This window comes from Watersipora subatra, chromosome 9, assembly GCF_963576615.1.
Source record: "Watersipora subatra chromosome 9, tzWatSuba1.1, whole genome shotgun sequence".
Lineage (NCBI taxonomy): Eukaryota > Metazoa > Bryozoa > Gymnolaemata > Cheilostomatida > Watersiporidae > Watersipora > Watersipora subatra.
In genome coordinates this window covers 2,329,539-2,350,576 of record NC_088716.1, presented here as the reverse complement: position 1 = coordinate 2,350,576, position 21,038 = coordinate 2,329,539, and the positions used below count along the sequence as shown (strand labels likewise).

The 21,038-nt window shown below is 36.9% G+C and overlaps 1 protein-coding gene and 1 long non-coding RNA gene across 2 annotated transcripts; one reads left to right on the top strand and one right to left on the bottom strand.

Annotated features, from left to right (window-relative positions):
• The first annotated feature begins 407 nt into the window (after nucleotides 1–407).
• Nucleotides 408–5,455, top strand: LOC137404367 (uncharacterized). The gene is made up of 4 exons (XR_010979670.1): nucleotides 408–563; nucleotides 2,499–2,659; nucleotides 3,559–3,693; nucleotides 5,105–5,455. It is a non-coding gene; the product is annotated as an uncharacterized lncRNA (long non-coding RNA).
• Nucleotides 5,456–10,304: 4,849 nt separating this feature from the next.
• LOC137404189 (ankyrin repeat, PH and SEC7 domain containing protein secG-like) lies at nucleotides 10,305–17,221 on the bottom strand. Its single transcript, XM_068090351.1, has 5 exons — nucleotides 16,582–17,221; nucleotides 14,832–14,927; nucleotides 12,500–12,628; nucleotides 11,086–11,280; nucleotides 10,305–10,639 (listed from the first exon to the last, which is right to left on the bottom strand). Exons 1-5 carry the CDS (start codon nucleotides 17,219–17,221, stop codon nucleotides 10,545–10,547), a joined length of 1,155 nt encoding a protein of 384 aa, XP_067946452.1. The 3' UTR covers nucleotides 10,305–10,544.
• Between the last annotated feature and the right edge of the window lie 3,817 nt (nucleotides 17,222–21,038).

Here is a 21,038-nt window from a genome sequence, read left to right as displayed (position 1 = left end):
AACTCTTTTAGCAGTTTTAACACAACATCATGAGTATAGGCAGCGGTAATCACATCGGTAGTTTCAGAAAAAAATCACCAACTTGTCGGAATCTCCAACAAGGTATTCGGCGTTAAGTATGACTCGCTTGGTCTTCCATAACCGTGGTTTTACGAAGTTTTGTCAGTTTACGTCTATTAAATCTTTACAAAGAGATTAAACGCTTTTTTTGTATTACTGTATACCTAATGAACCAAAATATCAACCGAGATTGTTTGTGGGCATATACATAGAATTTAGTTATAACTTTTCGGAATTTATGAAGTTCGATGCGTGGGAAAGCTAAAAATCCGCATCGTACTCCTTCGAAAGATTTCGAAGGTATGCATTTACATCGTATTATGCCTGAAAATATCGGACAAGGCAAAACTAGGAGGAGGAAATATCCGCCATACTGATTTATTTTTCCGGTTGTTGTAGTTTAATTAATGATTTAACGATGCTTAACTCATCTGCAATACTTGCAATAAAATTCACAATATAGTAATAAATGATATTGACGCTCTTTGCGATCGTTATTGCAGGTGAGTAAAGTTTTTTTGCATTGGTACAAATTCAAGTTTTTCTCCGTAAATAAAACCGAGTGTTAATTAAAGACTGTGTTTCTAAATAATTGCACTCCATGGTGGTAAACTGCAGTGGATTATCGTTCTTGGATGCGTTTGACGTTGGAAAACAGCTTGAAAAGCATTTGCGAGTCATAAAATGGATATCTTGGTCTTGGACAATAGAACCCTAAGACCTCGATCCCCGAGGAAAAAAAGGGCCATCATGTACGTATCTAGATCTAGTTCAAATGTTTTCAATAAAAGTCAAGTAATATTCGAAGTAAGTAAAATCATGACTATAAAAAGTGCGTTAAAAATTTCCTCGTAGGTCGCGAGAAGTTCTCGGTAAAAAACTGTTATGATAAAATGCTTTGCTGGCTGGAACAGCCCTAGGTACGTCATTGAATACCGATCTGGTATGATGTGAGTGTGTCATTGTGTATATTGTTAAAATTATTGATTAAAGACTCATGCACACTGCTGGAGAGAATTTTTATAAGTAAAACCATTCGAGCCGACTTCCGTCTGTTCTTAAGCAATTCCAACCCTAATTTGTCTCTGGCCATAGTTACGCTCTCCACCCCTTTAAGATCCGCAATAAAACGCACAGCGCGCCTCTGGACATTTTCCAGTTGTGTTTCATGTTTTATGAGGTATGGATCCCATACCTCACAAGCGAATTCCAAAACGGGCCTGCACAGACTAAGATATGCAATTCTTTTGACGTTTCTGGGTGCTCCGTGTAATACTCTCCTCAACATCCCTAACCTTTGATATGCTCTAGAGGTAATGTCATCTATGTGTATGTCCCATTTAAAGTCATTAGAGACACTCACTCCCAAGTATTTAAAAGATTCCACAATCTCCAAGTGTACGCCATAAAGGGTATACGATAAATTAACTTGGTTGATTGGTGGCTTCCAGCCAAACAAAACTACTTGGCATTTCTTAGCATTAAACTCCATTCTCCATGTGTTAGCCCATCGCTCAAGAGATAAAAGATCTTGCTGAAATAAAAGCGTATCACTAGGCGTTGTAATTGGACAGTATAAGAGAGCATCATCAGCAAAAAGGCTTATAGAAGAATGCTGAAGAGAACTTGTCTTTATATAATTTGTCTTTAAAATGTCACGCTTCTGTAAACAGGAATTCATTAAAAAGAGTAGGCCTATGGCACTAAAAGGGTTACATATTGCTTTCGTTCTTTAACTGTACCTCTGTGCTTTAAGAGAAGTACAACTTTTAATATGATTTTTTTCACGTATCACAGCGATGTTATCGAATGTCTTAATAACTGATAAAAACACTTTTGCTGGTTGAGCGAGCTTTTGCTAATAGAATTGAAATGGCTTTGAAGCCATATATGCGTAGAAAAATGTGTAAAGCATGTTACTGAGTAGTAGCATGTATCTTTTGATTTCATTACCTACTTCAGAGGCATTGTTGATAATAAATCTCATTGCGAGTGACTGTGTGTTGTGTACAAACGGAGTAATGGTGAATCATTAATAGATCTTGACTGCCATAAAATAGAGAAGACAACTCTGATGTGACAAACTCTGATACAAGTTTGAACGCCATTTCCTAAACTTAATTTTAAGAATTCTTTCTTTGCCATTATTTTTGTCTCCAAAATTTCATAAAGATGAAGATCTATACGCATATATCAAATGGGTAAAGACATGTTTGTTAGTCACTGAGCTACTAAACTTGTTATTCAGTTGGAAAATGTTGAGCAATATTAGTAGTGACCAACCAGCAGTTTTTAGTGGCCAGATTTAGGGTTTGCAACTACAAGGTTATCGGTTCAATCTCAGTCCAAGTCCATAACCATTAGATTCTTACCATATAGATAGTTTATCGATTTGTTGTTTGCAAGATCTCTAATGTGGTTTGTTTGCGATTTTTTAGAATGAATCTCACAAGATCTGGCCATTATCCTTGCAACTAATCGTCTAATCGCTATCTAGTCAATCACCACTACTATGGTCAATTTGCCAACCATACACCGGTTCGGCTCAACAGTGAATTCTCCATAACCCATTGAATCGGTATCAATAAATGTGGGACAGGTGAGATCTAGACATATTTCTTGTATTTTTCCATCACTATTGCAAATTTTCCATGTCTGTGTTTTTATTATACATGTTGTAGGCTTACTAATATGTTATCAATATGCTTTAATTCAGCTACATGGAAAGTTAGTTTATTTGTGCCCTAAGCCCTTAATGTCATGACAACCATATCAAATTCGATAAACATACCATATAATATTCAGTACATAAGACCAGTCCTTCTAATGCAATGTCGCCTCGCGCACTGACCAGTGTGTTTTTATGCTACACCTACAAGCTTCCAGCTCGCTGCGCTGGAAGATGTTACCATAGAGCATTTGTGTTTGAATCCCAACAGTGACTTCGTTTCTTTCATGAATTTAAATAGTATTGCTGCGGTGTCTGCACAAAAATACGACGGTAATGTAATTCATGGCACGATTTCTAGTAAAATTCAACTTCAAAAAACCGTTGCAAATCAAAATTACATGATATCACATATAGGAATTTATTTATAAAATAGTGAAATACCAGTAATCCTACTCAATGTGAGCTGATTGGAACACCAGGTCCCCATTATTCACCATTCGAAATGTCATCACTAGGATTCTCTTCTGGAATTACGTGATATGTTTTGAATTTGATGTTGGTTTTTGTAGTATCTGCCTACAAGGCCACACTTCAGTAATCCATTTGACACATCCACTATTGGGCATTCACACCTTTTTCTTGTACATGAATCACGATTCCTGACAGAAATCTGTCTTGAGGCATTGCTACTCTGTTGAATACCTATTATCCGAGGTAGCGGTTTTGTTCTTGTATTGAGGTGAACCAGTACGTTGGTTAAGTGCTTGTTTTTTGTTCCCTGTGATCTTCACTATAACATGCTACTCTCAGTCTTTTGTTAATTGTAGTATTCCCGACGGCGCCAAAAATGGTGTCCTTACTGATGGTGTTTTGAATGCCATTTCCTCAGCTACGCATTGCCCGCCTCTGATCCCGATTGAACTATTAGCGAATAAAAGATTTGGGCCATGGAAGAGGTTACGGTATGTACATGTCAAAACCAGGATTTTCGAACCAAACTTCAGATCTCGACTTGTACTCTGGAATTTACGATAGATCTATAATAGTTACTCTCCCTTTAACTGTGATTTTTGTTATTGAAAGTTGGAAAAGTTAGTTTCAAATTTAGAAATGCTGTAGTACAAAACGTAGATTTTTTTGGCAGATTGGAAGCACATTTTAATACTAACTACCTAGCACATCAGAATTTTAAGCAGAGAAAATATGGAAATCTAAGAGTTGTGTGCACATGTACATAATTAAGAAAGCAACTCTTGAAAGTTTGCATTGTGTTAGATTATGTATAACTTGTGATAAGCATGATAGGTTGAGAATTGTGCTGCCTTTTACCAAAACGTCAACTTAGAGCTAGTATTGCGATGTAATTTTTTTTCTCTTTTTATGACATGATTTTCAGCTATTTTATTGTGATATAAGATAGGTATGATTGAAGAATTTGACAATATGTAAGAGGCAACAATAGCCGATTGACTATGTATTTTTAAAAGAGTGTACGCGCTAATTCAAACAAGCTTATAAAGGAAATTGAAAAGGCAGGCTGCTTGCATACTTCTAGATCAACTAAAACTTACAAAATCTTATCGTTTAATTTTTCATTAAATATCTGCACGGCGTTTCTTAAAGCTTAGGAACAATCTGCAATAGCATTAGCAGTGCTTCTCATTTACCTGCGTATATAGCTGTTTGCACATATAGCGTCTCATCAGAAAGGTTTACTCCAAGTGAATAACTCGACTAATGCGGAGTTGTTAGCTTACAGTTTGTTATTATTTTTTAATGGATATGTCCAAGTTCGTGTTTTTGGCTACATGAGATTTACTAATTAATTTACCGCATTGCTATTCTACAACAACTCTTTTTTAAATTTCAAATTATTAAAATGATAATTCAGCATAAGAACAATGCGACTAGGACATTAGTTGCTTCTGAAGAAACTTACTATTAGTGCAACCCTAAATATGATATGCTTGTGCATTTTTCATAATATGCCAATATGAATTTGCAGCCTTATAGGAAGCTCAGTTATGAAGCAATTAAATAAAAAGCTGATTGGGATGTTTGAAAATATGGTGGTTGTGCACTCTTGTATCCAGCTGTGCCTATTATGAGGAATCGCAATTCCAAAAACTTGAATGAGTGGACAATTTTGCCTAATTATAGAGTGCCCACAAATAGTGAAAAGAAAAGTATTGCTGGTACTATTTCATGTATCTAGCAAGGGACACTGTGATGTGGCAGATCAACCTTGATGTTCATAATTACTTTGTTAACAGGTTGTTGCCATATTTAGTTTATACTCATATTTGCTTTGTTTGTATTCTGTACTTTTTAGCAGTTCTCATCTGCTAATATAAATGCTTCTTCACATTTCAGGCCTGTATTGAAGGATTGTACTGTAATCTGAATTGTTGGATGAAAGAACAGCCTTCGCCACCACAATCCAAGGACGAGCTGGAAAAACTTTAGTCTAATGTGGTAAAGCATTTGGTGGACTGTAGCATTATTCACAAATATGATCATAGCTTTGCTTGTTTGTCTCTGTGTATCATTGATATATAATTTATTCTGGTGTAAAGGTTGTGGTATTTTTCTGCCATGTTTTGATGATGACAATATATATAGAGTTTAGTCATTTTATAGCTATATTTTTATTGTGTTTCATATTGTTTTTTGTTATTATATCATGCAACTGTTTGTACCAAAATATACAGCTTCGGAACCATGCCCTAACTATTGAGATGCTCACAAAGATTATTTTAAGAATAATCTAGTAATAGTCTTCGTATATATCTAAGGTGCAATATTTGTTGAATGTCCGACAGCCTTGAGAAGAGATGTTGTGTGAAGGTTAAGCATGGTACGTTATAGAAAAGTTCGGTTGCTTCGGAGGCGTAATGTTGGTGGAATGTTGTATAGCTTAAGGAAAAAATATTGTCGACGGTTATGCTCGGTACATTATAGTAACATTGTACGCAATTCATTAGAGGAACATTCTGCGAAACATCAAAATGTTAGATATTGTCTACACAGTTACACCCCATTAATGTTCTGCACGAAAATGTTCCTGGGATGTTAGCGAATATTTTTGAAGCAACTTCATGAAAGGCATGCTTGTGGAATATTCTGTAACATTCTCCCCATGTCGCAGGAATTTTGCACCAGATCACCTGCTGAATGTTCCATAATGGTGAAACGCCATACTGTTCCGAATATATTAGAAGACAATATTATGTGAATGTTTATACCCAAACATTTCAAAGTAGCAATCCTGTAACATTGCTGGGACATTCGATAGCAATGTTTTGTAACAACGTTATAATAACGTTAGCAAACCTTTTCCTCTAACGTTCTAGCTAGAATGGTACAAAAACGCATGATTTAATTTTTGGAAGTTGTCACCCTTTCATAACAAAAAATTATTTAAAATGAAGCAAATTAAAAATTTTATAGATTTTTCATTACAAATATAAAAACAAACAAAATAATGAATAAAAATAATGATAAATTTGAATGATTTATGTAAATGAAATAAAAAGTCACTACAAATTTCAATTTTCGCACTTCATTAGACATATCCCAAAAATGACTAGGGTCCATTAGGCTCCAGTTGAGCGTTAATGTGTCTAAATAGACGCAACAGCGTGAACGCGTCGCAACTGACCAAGTCTCCATATGTACTATTAGTGTCAGATGTATGTTGATAATTTATCTTCCGATAAATTGGAACAAGTCTCCATATGTACTATTAGTGTCAGATGTATGTTGATAATTTATCTTCCGATAAATTAACGGATAAATTAACGCCACGTTATCGTCTAACAGGCTGACGCGTATGTAAATCATTTTGTTAGTAGAGCGAGCCCAATGCCCATTAACTTGTATGACCTTTATATTTCGTTTTAGCCCAACGAGATTACCGCGGCAAGGAAAGCAATGTGCGGTAGCTAGGAATATTGTATAATAAAGATGGAAAAACCCTATGCGTTAATGTCCCACTAATGTTCCATGCGTAACCTTCCTGGGATGTTAGCTAATAGCCTTGAGACAATCTTATGGAAGAAATGTTCGTGGAATATTACGCCATGTTCTCCCAATATTGTGGGAATGTTATGCGAGATCATTTGCTAACATTCCAGCAACGTATTTCCAACAACGTTGCTGGGACGTTGTGGGAAATACGTTCCAGCAACGTATTTCCCACAACGTTGTAGGGACATTATGGGAAATACGTTCCAGCAAAGTATTTCCCACAACATTGATGGAACGTCGTGAGAGTTACATTCCAGCAATGTATCTCCCACAACGTTGCTGGAACGTTGAAAATGTGTCTACAAATAATCTTGTGACAACGTTACGATGAAACGTTTCTGGGACTTTTCGGAACATCCCTGGAACGTTCTGGGAACGTAAAATTGTTAGTTGGGCTATCCAGCTATCACAGCTAGTATTGTTACTGTATACTTGTAGACTAGATTAACAGAAATTGTAGTATTGTACGCTTATAGTGATAAAGAGAGAAAAATGACTACCGTTCAGGATGAATTTATTCGCGGAGTTATATTTCGCAAAAATTGTCTTTTAATGCATATTCGCGGATGAATTTATTTGCGGCTGAAAACTGCCACTCTCTAGGAAAAGTTAACTCTATTACGTCTAGAAATAGAGTTAACCTTACGCATATGCGGCTACGCGCATGGCGCGTTTTGTTTTCTATTTAACTTACAAGTACGAGTGGATCGTGCTAAGCTATAAATTCTTTGTTGCGTTCAGAGAGTTTCACAAATATTCATAGATTTGGAGGCCTTTGATGAACCAACAATTTGTGGTAAGCAATGAGTTTTTCAAAACCATTTACTTAATTAGTTAAATTTTACTTTGGTTCTTCGGTATAACACAATATTTATTTTTCCATCCTTACCGCTTCATTATTTGTTTTAGTGTGAGAGAGATTTTTCATCATACACGCAAGCACAAAGACTGCAAGGGTGGTATATGTCATTCTTAAAAGATCACCGATTAGTCAGGGAGGTCTGGAAATTGAGGTAGAAGTGACTGCAGCTACTTGCGAAGAGAATATATATGTTTTAAAAAAGGAACAAAAGCGCCTTTACGTGCACAAATCTTTGGCCAACTGGCAGAACTTTGCAATAGTAAGCCACGAGGAGAGTTCTGATGATAACTTCCTTACCAGCTACATATGTAGTAGCGAGAGAATCGCCTTTAACATCTACCCAAGACAGTGACAGCAATATAGAGCTGCAATTACCACAATAACTAATCAGAGAGCACCTTTACACACTAGTATTCACTTATCAATAGTATCAGTTTAAATTGATTGCTCTAGACAACCGCCATATAGACTAAACTGTTTATATTTACTCCATTCATCGTTTGTAAAATTGTACTTGTTTTTGAAACATTGTATTTGTACACTCAAGTTTGTAATAAATTATAATATATCTATACATGAATTAAAATACATAATTTAATAATGTTTGCTGCAGCGATATCAAGGAGTTGTGGTCGATGAAGGGGTTGACTGGTTGCTTCTCTGCCAATATTTCTGCCACGGTGAATATCACTACTTGTCTCTAGTTTTCGTAATCGGAGTAGGTTGTTTCATTCTCAATCTGCAGCAAACACAAAAAGAAAAAAATATTAATAAGTGTTTAGAAAGTAAAAAAACAATACCTGAAGTATTTACTGAAAGCGATCGGTTTTTAAACAAACGAATTAACTAATGCAGTTGATTATAGAAAAAACGTATCTGCACTGCAAAACAAATACATAGCATAATGTCCAGATAATAATCGTCCTCAACTGCGGTAATAGAGATTGATGAAGTTGAATTCAATGTAAAAAGACTAGGAGAGATTTTTTACGATGACGAAGCCATGCTGAATAACCTGTGAAAACCTTGAATACTTTTGTAAAGTTTGATGCAATGGCAATAAAACTCGAAGCCCAGCGATGATTTTAAAGAAGTTTTGGAACTAGGCTACGTTTAGTACTTCTGCCTAGTGGCTATTTTTTCGATGACGCCATTCTGCATATCTTGTGACAACCTTGAATAATTTTGTAAAGAAATGTGATGCATTGGCAATGGTGTTAGCTCAAAGCCCAGGCAATGATTTTAAGAATGTTTTGAAACTTAACTACGTTTAGTATTTATATTAAAAACCAACCTAACGGCTAGTTTTTAATTTGATGCAGTAGTTATTCTCCCTTGTGATTAAAAATATAACTAATTATTCACGGAATTTTATAATTCGCGGAGTTGTCTGTTTGCGAAATCGCAAATTTTTATAACCAACGAATATTTTCATCCTGTACGGTATTTTGGCAGCTAATTTCTTCTAGCTAGCCAATTGACCATAAGCTGAGGCAATTGCATATTTTTGTTATTTAATAATATTTGCTGCCAACAGCCTATCATACCAATACCATCCTAGTATATGCAGAGTGCAGCTGTGATGAGTGGTAAATAAAACATCTGTAGCTAATATAATTAATATCTTTCTGTCCTCCTCAGTATAAATTAAAGGTAACTCAGCCATTACTGGTATCAAAGCTTTGATAGAATTGATCAACCACTAACTACCTGGTACATTGATATCTTACTATTCAATGAGCATACCTCTTTAAATTTAAGCCTAGTTCCCATATACGCCACACCGATGAGAGGGCTTCAGGTGCTGTTAATTCTAGTTCACAATTCTAGATTCTGTCGATTCTAGGTTCACTTTTCAATGTTGAAATGTGAACCTAAACGCTGAGTAGCGCCGAGTACCAAGATCAATGCAAGAGTTTAACGCTGTTTAAATTTTTAATTAATGTTGAAATTAAAGTTCGTATATTTGCGATGCAGCTTTGTTTGTACAGACGCTGCCGAGCCTAGCGTCACAAATTTTTTGCAGCGCAAGATTACCGCCAAGGTCTTGCATTCGACATGAGAACCAGGATTTAGGCTCCTTCTGATTACAATCTACACCAAAAATTGTCTCATCATTGCATTGCAAAAACCATCATGCCAACTGTTGCCAAGAAAATAATACATTTTATCTCAACAATTTGCGTCAATAATTCTACCTTATCATTGTGAAATGAAGGAGCAGCTTTTAACCCAATTAAAGGATGCATGACAGCAGTTGAGTTAAAGCATGTTACAAAAATATTCTATTGTATTCTTGATGATTTTCCAATGAAATAATATTCAATTTCATGTTGTTCGATAAGGAACCAGACGTTATATTGCTGGGTATGAGACAAGATTTTGTAACTAATAACTAATGGCGTATTCCTTGACATAGCCTCAGATCATCAACAAAGTTCTTATGGTTGATTAAACTAAAGCCTATTTAAACCCGAATTTTACCCTGTTGGAAATAATTAATCATGTTCATCAATTCGACATCATTGCTGCGTCATATAGCAAAGTTATAAATTTCAAAAGTATTTAGTTATATATTGTGATTGTTTAAGAAAGTCTAACAGTGCAATATTTACGGATGAAAAGATGAGGTTGAGAGAATAGTTTTATTTAATAAAGAATAATAGAATATAAACAGGGTGTATTACAATACAGAGAGCAATATAATGTGATTGCTCTATCAATGTGTGTCTGTGGGGCACATGTGTGTCTTTATACACTATAGGCATGCCCATTTTGCTGACTGGTCATATCTTTAAATGCTGGTTTCAGCCAGGACGTGTCGAGTCGTCTTCTCATGTCAGTTCGACCGAGTCATAGCGTCGGCAGGCATATTTAGCGTCAGAGGTTTTAAGCAGAAGGCAGGCTGGCATCCACCCACTATTAACTCTCCGGGTCGTGACATTGATTGCCTGTCGAATTCGTGTCACCTGGAGCCTGTAGGTACATTACAAAGCGTTCCAGCCTCCTCTGCATATCTAAATAAACAAACATTTTTCATTATTATTTATATACCAACAGAAGTTTTTTTACTGATGGACAGGCGAATATCAATGACAAAATGCTATCAATCTACGAAAGTCCCTCCAAAAATCAAACTGTGGCCATTTTGGTTGAAAGTCATCTAATGATACTTGAGGATCAGTAAATCCTCAATAATTATGAAATGCAAGCAGCACCAACATATCCTCATAGAGTTACCAGGAGTGAGTAATGATTGGTCAATAGCAATCACACAGACTCAGGCTTTTAAGATGGTACCACAGCTAGTATAATATAAAATACTAGCAGGTAGTCTATAGGTAATACTAGTGTGAGGTAGGAAGGGCAGTTATGATGCATTGTCAATTACATATGTAATTGACTTCTCGTCCTCAGTACTATACCAATAATGGACTAGTAGGACAATAACATAGTAAGTTACCTCCTGCCTGCTGCTCAGTTTGTCTCTGTAAAACCAAGAGTTTCTGCTGACAATCTATTTGTAGAGTGGAAAGTTTCTGGTCACTTTCTCTCTGTAGAACGGAAAGTTTATGGTCGCTTTCTTTCTTTAGAGTGGAAAGTTTCTGGTCATTTTCCTCTTGCAGTGTTTTTATCTGTTGTCTAGCATCATCCAATGCTACAATGGAGGAAAAAAGAACCTGCTAATAAATGTGCAACACTCTTGCAGCTTGCATGTGGCAAGTATAGCAGGTGCTGAACATATTGGTGTGTAGATCTGTACCATAGTGCATTTAAATGCTAATAAGGAATTGATAAGCATTGTCATTACAGAGTAAACTGAATGATTAGACAATAATTCAGGAGTGTATACAGTAGCTTATAGGCCGAGGGGCATAGGGGGCAGGAACGTATATAGAAGCACAAAGGCAGGGAGGCGTAGAGGAAGGCGCTAAGACAAGTGCTTGGATGCAGATTAAAGCTGGACTGGCAGTCACGGCAGAGACAGACAAGTTCTAAGAGTGTGATCCCGTCGGTTACTCAGTGGTGAAGGTGAGCGATCGTTCTCTAATCAAAGGTAAAAGTGCACACTACCATCATGGACTCGAGCAAGTGGACAAACGGACTAACTGGACGGCCTTGCTAACAGGTGGAGCAGGCAGGCTGTTTGGCTTTGTTAATTTCTTAGGAGGCCAGACCTCTTGTATTACTAATATTGACCGGATTGCTCAGCTGACTGAATACTGCCAGTTTGAGCTTTTTGCGAGGCATGACTGGCGGTTTCACATGCGGGTCGCTTGATAATGATTTTGTTTACGAAAGCTCAATAAACCCTCTCTAATTCAAACGATACAAAGTAAACCTCTTGCCTTTGATGAATAATGCCAGCAATCACTATTCCAATGTGTTTAGTGGCCATGGCCACTAAACACATTGTTGTAGCACCTAGTGTGCTGCACACAGAAACCATCCACAGTTGCTCAGTAAAAATGAAAATTTTTAAAAGCTATAATTTGGTAGTTATTGCTAGCCAAGCCAAACATGGCCCAATATCTCATCGATGATGTGAATAAAAAACTTCATTTTTTCATATGCAGGTGTTATTGGAAGATAGGTTAGATGCATCTGGTAAAAATAAACTTTGATGTTATTTTGTAAAAGGTCCTTCAAGCAGCATCAGCAAATATTAAATTCCTCCAAAATGCGAAATCCAACTAGCTGTTCCTAATACACATGCCATAGAAGAGGAAACACATATTGTCCCATAGTTAAGAACTGTAATTTTTCATATCTAAACACCAGCTTGAAGGAATGACTCACTAGTCTATCCCCACTGACTTCTCTTCCTCAGTACTGTACGAACAATGAACCAGTAAAACATTCACATAGGAAGTTACCTCCTTCCTGCTGCTCAGATTTTTCATGTAAAGCCGAGAGCTTCTGCTGGCAATCTCTCTGTATAGCGGAAAGTTTCTGGTCATTCTTCTCTTGCAGTGTCTTTCTCTGTTGCTTTGTGTCATCCAAAGCTATGACAAATTGAAAAAAACTGCTGATTTATATGCAACACTTTCACTGCTCAAATTTGATTATCACAGCAGGTGCTGAACACATTGGTAAGTAGATAAACTTTTGCACATTTACCTACTAACAAGGCTTTGGTATGCATTGTTAATTACAGAAAGAACTGAATGATTGGCATGAAGGCAGGGGTGTATGCAGTAACGTAGAGGCCAAGGGGTGTAGAAGCAACAACGTATGTAGAAGCACAGAGGCAGTGGGTCATAGAGGCTCGCGTTGAGGCAAGTACCTAGAGGAAGAAGCAAACTGGCCTGGCAGATGTGGATGGTCAAGCTCAGACTTGACCCGGTATGTAAACATACTCTATTCACATAGTGTATGATAGCGTAGAGTCTGGCTATCACATACAGGCAGGAACAGGCAGGCAGACTCTGATTAGTGCAATCAAGTTAATAACTCAGCAGTGAAATTGCGCAATCGTCATCTACTTGAGAGCGAAAGTGCATGAGCTTCATGGACTCAGCGCGAGCTGGCAGACAGGGGGACTGACTGACATCCAAGCCGTTTAGGCAGGCAGGCTGCTTGACTATGTGTCTTCCTTAGGAAAGCACAAAGTCAAGCGCAAAGTCAAAGTGTACTACTAATTAGTATTAGCCAAACTGCTCAGCTAGCTGAATGCTGCCAGTCTGCTCAAGCTTGTGTACCAGCGCACAATAGCTTCTTTCGTTGGATGAATAGCGACTAACATCACTAGATGTATTGGAGTAGCACCTAGTGTGTGGCGTGTAGAAGCCATTCGCGATTATTCAGAAAAAAACGAGTTATTTTTAAAAAATTATAAAGTTTTGTAGATTTTGCCAGCCAAACCAAGTATACCACAATATCTAATCATTGTACCAGAGCGCTCCGGCAAACTCGAGCTTGACGGATGATTTGATTGACAAAGGTTCAATACACCTTCTGTAAATTCGAACAATATAAGATCAAGCCTCTTCTATTGGCTGAATGGTAACTAGCCACTAGATGCATAAGAGTAGCCCGCAAAAACCCTCCACGATTGGTCAAGGAAAACAAATTTTCAAAAAGTTATAAAATTTTGTAGTTTTTGCCTGCCAAACCAAACATGGCACAATAATTGTTGTGTAGTATAAATACAAAAAATCATTTCATTTCTACAGGTGTTAATGGAAGATAGATTGAAGGCATCTGATAAAAATAAAATTTGATGTCATTTTGTAAGAAATCTTCTGAGCAACACCAGCAAATATGAAATTCAGCCAAAACTCAACATCATACTAAATGTTCCTAATACACTTCTCATAGAAAATGGAACTGCACAATGTTTTATTGTCCATAACAACAGCAAATCAACTAATCTGATTTTAATCTTTATATCAAACAATTTTTGTTATAGATTTAATGTCTGAATATTAAAGCAAGAGGCTGCTTCAATATGTACTTTTGCCTGCCATTCTTTTTACTACTAAACATGACAAAGGATAGAGTCATGTTATGTTAGGAACAACTGAAATGCTGTGGATAATCTACAGCAGTGTAAAATATGGTTGTAATACCTTCTACTTTCCATCAAAAACTGCTGCATAGATGATTGGCTATTCATAAAAAGGAGTGTAATGTTTAACCTTTAACCTCAGCTTGAAGGAATGACTCACTAGTCTACCACTACATACAATAATCATAGTATCATTGCTATTGTGTTAAATTCTTCACATCTCAGACATTTCAAAATACAGAAATATTAACAGACAGAATAGTGTGGAACACGAGAGCCAAGCTACTGAGTCTGCCACAAGGAGTTGATATATAAAGAGCCGCTAACATCGCTTCAATACAACCAGTTTTGAATATTAATATTAATTTAAATACTCAGACTATAAACAGTTCAGCTGGAGGCTGGAGACAAGCAGCACTCTGTCTATGCAAGACTCATTGAGTTTACAGGAAATTAGCCCAAGCACAAAAACCAGCACCAGCAAATAAGAAATTCAGGCAAAATGCAACATCACACTAGCTGTTCCTAATACACCTGCCATAGAAGAGGAAGCACGGATTGTCTTATAGTAAATAACTGTAATGTTTCATATCTAAACACCAGCTTGAAGGAATGACTCACTAGTCTATCACCACGGATTTCTTTTCCTCAGTACTATACTAACAATGAACTAGTAAGACATTTACATAGGAAGTTACCTCCTGCCTGCTGTTCAGTTTGTCTCTGTAGAGCGGTAAGTTTTTGGTCATTTTTTTCTTGCAGTGTTTTTATCTGTTGTCTAGCGTCATCCAATGCTTCAATATAATAAAAAAGAACCTGTGAATAGTACATAGAGCCATAGATACACATTAAGGGTGTAGAGACAGAGGGGTGTAGAGACAGAGGGTTGTAGAAGCAGAGGGGTGTAGAGGAAGGCGGGCGCAGAAGCAGTAGCCTACCAGCAGAGGCAGGCCGGCCTGGTAGATATGCTCAGCAAAATTCAGACTCGAGCTGCAGGCATAAAGATTGTCTTGATCAGTATGGCTATATGGCCGGCAGATATTCATGCAGGCTGGCTGACAAGGGCAGGCCGGTTGGCAGACAAACTACATATTAGTGCAATCAAGCCAAACACTCAGCACAAAAAACATGCAATCGTGGTCGACTTGGAAGTAATACGTGTGATCATTGCGAACTTGGCAGCATAGCGTGTGATCATTTGTCAACTCAGTGAAAGTGAGCAGGCTTGCTTGCAGATAGGGCGATCAATTCGTCTAATTAGTGACCTGAACATATAACCATTGTTTACTAGGAGGCAAAAGCGATCAATCGTTGTCAACTCAACTGACTCAGCTAAGCTGGCAAGCGAACTGACTGGCAGGCAAGCACGGTCAAGTCAAGCAAGCGGTGGACACAGCAAGGTAGACACAGAAATAGCAGGTGCCAGCAGGTGTGGCTGGTAAGCAAGCACACTGGCAAGCAGAGAGGCTGGCAGGCAGTCTGCTAAGCTTCCCGCTTGTTTTAAGAGACGAGAGTTGCTATATTAGTAGCGATGGAGCCGCTCAGCAAACTAAAGGCTACCTATTTGCTCCAGCTTCTTGAGAAGTGAAACTTACTGCATACATGCATTTGTGCTTCCTGCAGGCGGGTCGCTAGACAATAATTTGATCAACAAGAGTTTGGTACACTGTTTGGTATACCGAAAAATAGCTGCAAAAGTGTTTAGCTGCTGCCTACCAAGCCAAACAAGAGACAGTATCTGATGTGTATAAATGTGGCTTGAATAAAAGCTTATAAGATAAAAAAGCTCATTTAACATCTACCAGTTTTATTGGAATTAAGGTTACATGCATCTAGTAAAATTAACTTTGATGTTTTTTGGTAAGGAATTCTCTAAACAGCCTCACCAATAACGAAAATCTAACAGAACTCAGCACCATAGTAGCTGCTCCTGTTAGCATCTGCCTTAGAAAATAAAACCACACATTATCTTAGAGTTTATAAAATAGGAAATAGTTAATCTAATTTTAATCTTTATATCAAAGATTAGTATTGTTATAGATTAAAAGCCTGAATATTAAAGCAAAAAGCTGCTACAATATGTACTTTAGTCTGTCATTCAGTTTACTACTAAACATGACAGAAGGAGTTGATATTTAAAGAGCTGCTAACATCACTTCAATCCTACCAGTTTTGAATATTAATATTAATTTAAATATTCAGACTATAAACTGTTCAGCTGGAGGCTGGAGACAAGCAGCACTCTGTCTATGCAAGACTCAGTGAGTTTACAGGAAAATAGAGATGTAATTATCCAAGGTATGTCCCAGGGTTCAACAGTAAATGTATACAATGAATGAATTACTAGCATTTAGTTTAGATTTTCAGTAGAAAGTTGCTGAGACTGAAGAGTTTAGCAGTAGAACAGTTCAAGTGAGTAGCCGGTATCACACTGTATAACAATCCTACCTTCTACTACTGACTTCTTCTTCCATCTCTTTAACAGCTCTGATGATTCCTTCTTTCCCAAAAACTCAGCTTCCTCCAATGGAGTCATGTTGTGTTTATTCTTTATGTTGAGGAGTGAAGAGACAGTCACTAGAGACACGGATCCTAGCATGACCTTCAGAACAGTTGTATCTCCATTCCATGCTGCCCAGTGTAGTGGAGTGTAGAGGTTGTTATTCCGTATGTTTAATAGGGAGTCTCTCTGTAGTGAGGAGAAGTTGTAGAGGAGCGACTCTAGACACTTGCTCCTTCCATTCAATGCAGCCAGTGCTATAGCTGTGGCACCATCTTCATTCTTCTCAGCTACAAACTCGTACTTCCTCTCATCACTCACTGTGTCTATCAGTAACTCTACACACTCTCTGTCTCCACTCTCTACAGCAAGGTGTAGTGCTGTATATCCATTATTCCTCTTCATCCAGAGCAACTCGTCTGCTGTTCTTCTGATTGGTGAGAGAAGCAGACGACATATTTCTGTGTGGGCTACTGCTGCAGCTAACATAACAGATGTGTATGAGTCATGCTTGATAGTAATCAGTAATCTCAGCAGCTCAGCTGGTTGGACTGACTCTAAGGCTGCCCTCCATGCACTAATCTCCATCTTTCTCTCTCACGTACTCCTTCAGCATTCCTTCCATGTTTAACTGTAACATATGTACTGCACTCTATTAGCTGCATACAGTAAAATATGATAGAGAAATGAATAAAAAATCTGACTCAACTGCAGAGTTGGAAAGCTGCCAACCATAACAGAGTGGCTGCAGGTGAACCCTGGATATTTACAGAGTATTAAAGGTAGCCCCAGGGATGTCAGACTCTGGCAGAGCTGAGAAACATGAAATATATGCAGTAGGAAGTGTTTGCTGGTCTGATTATGACTGAGGAATGAGACCAGAGCCTCCTGACCTTAACTTAACCTCACTACATGGCAGACTCTATGAGTCTCCTCAGGGTAGAGAGTGATAGTCTCAGGAGGTCAGAGTTATATTATAATCACTGACTCAGTGTCTCTCCATCTACTCTATTATTCCCAGTAAGTACAATATCAACAGATGCTAATATAATATATAAGTTATACTTACCTGTTGCTATTCTGTTTGTCACCTGCTCTGACTACTACAGGCTTCTTTATAGCTTGTAGCTGGTTATAATAATGTTATCTGTCTCCTGATTGGCTGAGCTGAAAAAGAGTTACTCAAACAATGATTCATGATGAATTTATCAGATATTGAATAAAGGAACAGAAGCTAGTTGTTACTGCAGCTTCATGATTGGCTGGTTATACAGCCTTGTAGTTGGTTAGTTTCACATTCTGTTTAGTATTTAAAGTGAAGTTTATCTGCTTAATTTCATATAATAAAATAACAAACATTATGTTACATTTACTAGTAACAGAATGGCCTCGGACAATATAAATATTCACCTTGTGACTACTGGCAGTAATGTGACGAATAGGAAATTTTATAAAATAAACCTTCATACAATTCATTTTGCTACAATTAAATAGAACTCAATATAAATATCCGTTTTTTGATTAACATTTAGGTACTTAATACAATGTTTTATATTACATTTTAGTAATAATAAATCACAATCAGTAAATATTTAATGAAAATATTTAAAGACTTAAGTAAGTACATGTATGTTAAATATCCCAGCATATCAGCCACTCACACTCAGCTAGCAACAACAGTGCATAACTTATAGACACTTGCTAGCATATGTCACACATAGTAAGATAGCTAGTGGCATGTGCTAGTCAAGGTCTTGTAATTAAGGTTACTGTTTCTCAGATAAATTCTCAAATACCAAACACTTACATGTAGTTTAAGGGCAGATAATTAACAACATTGAAGTCAAGGATGCTTGAAAGCTTGTTACGCTTTTCAAAGACACATGAAGCTTTGTTTGAAATAAGGATTTGTCTACTCATTACATCATGTGGCCATATTTGTGATGAGGTACGCCTGCTTACATCAATAAAATTAGATATTTTATCTTTGGTCAGTTTATCATGTGACAAGGCAAGCTAGCAGTGAGTGAACACTATTTAAGTATTTCTACAACTTTTCTAAAGACAAAGTTTGGTATTAGCAGCTGCAATCAAAAAGCAGTAGATAAATTCTTTTCAATTTTTTTAACTTACTGTAAAACCTATAAATGAACATTACCTCCATTTGAACATCAATTTGACATTTTTTTAACTTTACAAACCCATAATAGCGAGTGACCCGTAAAAAATTGTTCTCCAAATTGTAGTAATAATGACTCGGTTCCATTAATAACAAATAATTATAATTAGCTTTAAAAGCAACACCGTAAAAATGAATAATATCTGTATTAGACTAATCGTCAGGGCCGTATCCTCCTATACTGCAGCTACTGCCATGGTAGTACCATTTTGTGAAGATAAAAATCCCGGAATTCATGTCATTTTTGCTTGATTTTTACACTTTGGCTGGCGAAATGACCAAAATGTCGTTTATCAGTTGCGTGGGGAAACGGCATTTATGTCGCTTTCGGTAGACGTTTATTAAGCTGCCGTCTCGTAACGTTGAACAAAGGATATGAATGCTAGTAAATTTTAAATATCATCAACAATATATTAGTTGATAAATTAAGATATGAAATGATTACCCGAAAGGCGTTGCTTTGTGCTAAAGAAATCGCACCTCCTTGGAAAAGAATAAAAGCTGAAAATACCAGTCAACATCGGCTTGACTTTCCAAACGGTAAAATAAAATATTATTTGATCAAATATTATTTGATAGCTCAAGCTTAAATCTACTACTACTTGCTCAGTATTATAGACTATAGTATAAGTGCATTATTTTTAACATGATGCTCTATTAATTTTACCATTCAACTCTAAAATATTATTTCAATAAATTATTTCATAGGAAACTACTCGTCTCCTACACCGTACAGCATTGTACCCAATGATAATTCTACCTCATGCTAGCTGTGACCAACCCCTTTAGCAGCTCTCATTCACATTGTATTTTTAATCAGCGTTGTTAGAGACAATCTCAATAAACAGTTTTATATTTATAAAAATTTGATGTTAGAACATGTGCCCATCAGAAGCCAAGTGTGCTAGATTTGCACCATTTTGACTAGTTATACATGTACATACTAAAGATTTTTCCGGAGAAGGAACCCGAGACCACCCTCCCCCAACTGAGAGGGCGTTCGGTACCTCTCTTAGACTTTTCCTGCAGTACCATTTTCAAACAGGTAGATACTGCCCTGCTAAAAGTAGATCGTTGGTTTGACACGGTATTGATACTTTGATGTATGTAAAAACGGTTTACATTTATGATGGTATGTGAGTGACTAGTTTTAGTCTAAAAGTTGTGCTTAGCGATGCCGCTATAGGTTTATAATTTGTGGGAAATGCAACACGCAGGTGTTTTGCTCTGCTAAAAAAGTTGTTTGAACGTTAATATCATTTAGTTCAGCGGCGCAGAAGAAGAGTTGAGATCAGAAAACATTATGGAAGTATTGAATAGCCAGAAGATGTTTGTTCTATCGAATGCAACAATCGGAACACAATTGGCGAAGCTAACGAGCAAATATTCAGTTTCAAAAATCTTAATTTTTGTTTCTGCAGGTAGTAAGTATGGTTTGTTTGTCACTTGTTCGTGAATGTATACATTTGTGACATCTGATAAATTATTACTATAAAGCTTGTAGTTCCAGATTTATAGCATATATTATTTAATAGCATCATTGCGGTTATCCTGTCAGTTTTGACTGCAAACTGCAGCAAACATATCGATGAATGCAATGAGCTTGTATGCAACTATGTTAAATATAGTATAGCATGATATTATACCTCCAAACTTATAACAAAATAAAAAATTCGAAGCACTAACAAATTTCAAGGCAGGGCAACAGAATAACCTGCTATACGTATCATCGCTGGTTAATTGCAAGTAATAGATATCATTTAGTAAAGATATTACTCGGCTTCCCATGCTTGTTATTTAGAGATCCTCAACAAGTTAGCAGATTTATTGCTTTCAAAAAAGTTAATGACCTTAAGGGTTAAGACATTGACTTCGCCTGACAAAGGGTCAAACTTACCTTTCAAAATTCAGACGAGCTATTTGTAAAATACAACACCACTATCTATTTGACCGCTATTATAAATAGGGAAAAGGTTAAAAATAGAATGCAATGTCATTCATATTGAGGTTTCATGGAAATTTTAGCAGTAAACAATTCTAAATTATAAACTGAATATCCTCTGACATACCCTCTAAGTCAACTTGATCTGTCATTCAGCCAAAGTTCCTCCGCATATGACATAGTTTCATACGAGCAAAGTACAGAATAATCCCCATGCGTAGTGAGCGTACATTGTCAACCTTTGGTTGGGCGTATCTAATCCGCAGATAGTTATCGAAGAGTAA

Bases quoted from the DNA above. Each gene is read 5' to 3' on its own strand.
- LOC137404189 (XM_068090351.1), bottom strand. From the start codon at position 17,221: ATGGAGATTAGTGCATGGAGGGCAGCCTTAGAGTCAGTCCAACCAGCT. The intron at 11,281-12,499 runs GTAACTTCCTAT...CCTCCATTGTAG, and splicing joins ATCTGAGCAGCAGGAAGGAG to CATTGGATGATGCTAGACAA. The intron at 10,640-11,085 runs GTAACTTACTAT...TTGTTTATTTAG, and splicing joins AACTGAGCAGCAGGCAGGAG to ATATGCAGAGGAGGCTGGAA.